This window comes from Oryzias melastigma, unplaced genomic scaffold, assembly GCF_002922805.2.
Source record: "Oryzias melastigma strain HK-1 unplaced genomic scaffold, ASM292280v2 sc00246, whole genome shotgun sequence".
Lineage (NCBI taxonomy): Eukaryota > Metazoa > Chordata > Actinopteri > Beloniformes > Adrianichthyidae > Oryzias > Oryzias melastigma.
The window spans coordinates 120,879-125,209 of record NW_023416888.1 but is presented as its reverse complement, the minus strand read 5'-3'; the positions used below and the strand labels follow the sequence as shown (position 1 = coordinate 125,209).

Here is a 4,331-nt window from a genome sequence, read left to right as displayed (position 1 = left end):
ATGAGGGAGAGACTGATCAGGACCCCCTCTCGTTGTGTCATTGAGGGATGTCAAAATAAAAGCTTAAATGTTCATTATGAGGCTATTCGGCTTTTGTCAGATAGTTTAACGCTGCAATGTGTCACCAACTTGTCATGAGGCCAAAAATGAAGCTTGTATGACACGAGGACACTCAGCAGGAGAAATAATCGTTTATTCGACACATTCTCCATGTGTTACTCCCAGTGTACGACTTTTATAAGCTGTTTCAATTTATGCGGCTCCAGACACATTTGGTTTTTATTGTATTGGTCCAAAGTGGCTCTTTCAACACTTTGTGTTGCCGACCCCTGTTCTAACCGATGCTGGACCCTTCACAGGACTGATGTGAAACTGAATCTAATCACTGTCAGCAAGAATTTGTTTTACTTTTAACCACAATTTAAAGTTAGGCTCATGAGGAAGTTTTTTTTTTTTTTAACTTTTCAGCCTCACTCCTTTAAATGTCGTGATATTAAGTTATTTTATTTTTAGTTGGAGAAGGTTCTTTTTTTGTCCAGTTAATGCAAAGACTTGGAGACAAAGAGGAGAGAAAGGCAGAGGTTTATTGTGCTGAACTCTGGGAGTGTTCATCAGCGATGAAGCGATGTATCCTTCAATTATAACATTTATTAACCTTCCTTGTCACTATGTTCATAGATTTAGGAGTTTATGTTAAAAATTATTTGAGTATTTGCTTTTCAGAAATCATCACACAGCACTTTAAGTATAAACAAAAATGATGAAATTGTAACCTTCAGTAGGTTTTCTTTAGTCAAACATTCACTCACACACGACAGACTGAATTAATCACAAGCACAATTATTATCCCAGCAAAGACACTTAAATAAATATCTAAAGTTACTTCATCCACCAAACACAATCATGTACGTTTCACATCTTCCTCTCAGTGCTTTTTGTTCAAAAAAATCAAACTAATATGTTTTTTTTTTTTTTCAAATAAATCAATCAAACAATTTCAACTGATTTACCTGGCAGGGGTTGGACAAAGACTCACCTGAGTTTGAATCAGGAAAGGACAGGTAGCAGATGCTTATTTTCTGGAAGAAAAGATATTTTGATTTCTGCTCAGGTTGATTTCTAATGTCAAAATAACTAAATAATGACAACAGAAGGTAAGCATCTGAGAGGATATATAGCTTCTGTTGTTTAATAATTACTTAATTTTGAAGGAATTTCTGACCTCCTCTCTGAGTTTGACTCACCTCTTTCTCTGAGAGTTTAGAATGATGTGGATAAATGACCTGAAAAACAGAAAAACTGTTACCATCAGAAGCAGAAAGGTAAGAAGCCATCTTACCAGGTCAGCCAGGTCTGATGGGTTTTGTCTCTTCTGCTGTGCATCGTAAGTTATTCAAACAGTAAAAATACAATTTGCCATATTTTTGTTACATAATAGATTCACCATGAAAGAGAATTGAGTGTTTCTTTCATTGAAAAATGCAGCATTTGTCAACTATAAATACAAGTTTGATTTGAAAAATCCACTAATTTGACTTTATGGGTGACAAACTTCTCTAAATAAAAAAAAGGACATCCTGCTGCTTTTATGTTGATGGACTCATGGCAGGAAGTGAAAATAAAACCTTTATGACGTCATCGTGTTGCATTAAAAGCCAAACCCCCATTAAGAGTCTTTCATAAGGGACTTTACATGCACTGAAGTTGAAGCCAAGCCGTCTCTAGGAGGATCTTGACATGATTTAGAAAAGAAAACTCAGGACAGCAGAGGCTTGTATTCTGAAAATGTTGGACCAGACTAACTCCTGGGAGCCAAAGTTAGACACTTTCCCCCAAAGAAACACGAGACAGTATGGAAAGTGTTGTGATGTGTTTGGTGCTACTCCGGTAATGTGTGATAAAGTAATAAAACATGTAAACAAATGCATTCTTTACAAGCCATACCGGGAACCGTGAACAGCTGCTGACTTCTATTAGGCTCGTGGGAGTTTTCGGGACCCTGCTGTCCTCTTACCTCCACCGCCTGTCCGAGCTCCAGGTCGAAGCCGACCACGCAGATGCAGTGCAGCCAGGCAGAGAAGCGGTCCCATGGCAGCAGAGCCGCCTGCTCCGACCTATCGTCGCTTCCGGGCCCGGGGGGCAGAGTTATCTCCTCTGCCGGAGAGATGCTAACAGCGTCCTGGTCATCCAGATCCTCAGGCTCTTCGACCGGCTCTCCCATCTCCTCGGAGCCCTGCAGCGCCATGGCCACGGCCCGTTACCGACACGCGGATGCTCGGGGGGACGCCGACGACCCGTCAAGTGTCTTTGCGGGCGTTTTTAGTCAGTGTCCACTAGAAAAATCAACAACAACAAGCAAGAAGAGCAGCTGAGCTAGCAGTTAGCAGAGCCGGAGCGCAATGGCGTCATGTTTACGAAACGTGCTACGTCATCACGTAGGAGCGTAATCCGCCCGAAGTTTGAACTAAAGCAAGAAAACGATAAACCTCCAGAACATAAGTCTATGGATAACTGATATTTAAAACCCATTAAACAGCTTTCAGGGTCACTTTAAAATTAAATACACACATTTATTATACAGATAGAAATTTTATCTACAAACTAAATAAAAAGTAAATAATTTATTTTTATTATACCTTCATCTTTCTATTTTTAACACATTTTCTGAAAGTTTCTGGTGATGACAACTATTAAAAAGAAACAGAACAAATGTGTATAAATATGGTTTTCTTAAAGCTGCACAGTATTGTAGTGGTTAGAATAGCTGGCTTCACACCAAAAAGTTTGTGGTTTGAATCTGTGTGGAGTTTGCACTCTTCATTCATGGGGTTTCTCTGGTTTCCTCCCACTATCCAAAAACACATTTCAGAGGGGAATTGGTGACTCTAAATTGTCCCTCAGGTGTGAGTGTGTCTCTGTGTTCCTGTGATGGAATGGTGAACTGTCCAGGATGAAATCCACCAGCTGGGAAAGGCCCCAGCAACCATGAGATCCCCAAAACAGAAATAAGTGGGTTAAGAAATGGATGTTTATCACAGATATAGTTTTTTTTTCTTTATGAGATCGTTATTTGGGGTGGGTTTGATGATATCATGATGATGATGTCATGAAAAAGACTTCTGTTTGTTCTGATGGCAGCAGGAATCTGTCATGTCTCAAAAGAGTATCATACATTTTAAAGTAACCTAATTTTTGTGTTATAATTGATCAGTTTTATTTTAGAGTGACACTTGTGTTTAGTTGATTATTTAGTTTTACTGTCATTGTAAAATACTATATTTAATTAAATAAAGATTAAAGTCATTTCATGTTCTTTATTAACATCTCACTTTAACACATCTTACAACATCTTGCATTGATGGGATAGATGTCTGTCTGTATGTATTGCAGTGCCTAATTCATCAAACATTTCTATGAGTGATGTGTAGACGTTGGCTGGTCATGTGTCTGAGCCAATACTCAGCTTTTAAATGTAATTATACCTTAATTTTACATACTGAATGCTTTTCCTCACAGACCATGATAGGTTAAAATGTTCACATATATATGATATCTTTATCAAATAGAATGTAAGCACTTGGTTGACACTATTCCCCACTGCATCCATTAGACAAAGTAATCACCTAATTTAATGAATCTGTTCATCTCTCTGTGTGAAGCAGGAAGAAGGCAGTAAATCAGCTTTTCCTAAATCCTTTAATAGTCCAAACACTAAGCAGACAGAAGGATAAATCTAGCTGAGGAGCCACATTTTGGGGACACACTTAAGCATTGTTTGTGTTAGTATAAACTCACATGTTATGTTTTATATTTAAACAAATATACAGATTCACCTCAAGTCTTCTTCAAAAACACAACATTTTATTGGCACCAAATGATTGGTACAAAAGATAGACTACTTTATGAATCCCGAAGAAACTTGCAAAATTCATCCATTGCTCCAAACAAAGAATAAATAATATTATTCTGATCAAAAGCATCCCATTAGGCTACAAAAAAGAAAATAATTTGACAAAGGTGTAGGAAATAACACAAAATAAAGCAATAAAGCTTTATTACCGTTATAAATAAATTGTTTTTAAGCTTGTCAGTTATCTGAAGCGTTTTTATTTCACACTAAGCTAAAAAGCTAAACAACAGAAAATACCATTAATCCCATTGACTGTAAAAAATACTGGACTTCTCGAGCCATGAGGTCCCCCATTGGAAATGCATTACCTCCACTCCTCGTGAAAGTAGGCCCCCGCTTTCACCGTCACTTCCTGAAACGGCTATCGCCATATTGCAAACGTCTGCAACCCATCTTCAGCGATTGGTCTGAGTCTCTGTGA

General features: G+C 38.0%; 1 protein-coding gene across 1 annotated transcript in view; it reads right to left on the bottom strand.

The window, feature by feature from the left end:
* The window catches only part of dennd6aa (DENN/MADD domain containing 6Aa), a 25,898-nt gene extending 23,459 nt beyond the window's left edge, over positions 1-2,439 (bottom strand). The window contains exons 1-3 of the mRNA XM_024263652.2: positions 2,015-2,439; positions 1,245-1,283; positions 1,037-1,079 (exon numbers count right to left, since the gene is read on the bottom strand). Coding sequence (XP_024119420.1) covers positions 1,037-1,079; positions 1,245-1,283; positions 2,015-2,245 — 313 coding nt within the window. The 5' untranslated portion in view covers positions 2,246-2,439. The remainder of the gene's footprint in view (positions 1-1,036; positions 1,080-1,244; positions 1,284-2,014) is intronic.
* Between the last annotated feature and the right edge of the window lie 1,892 nt (positions 2,440-4,331).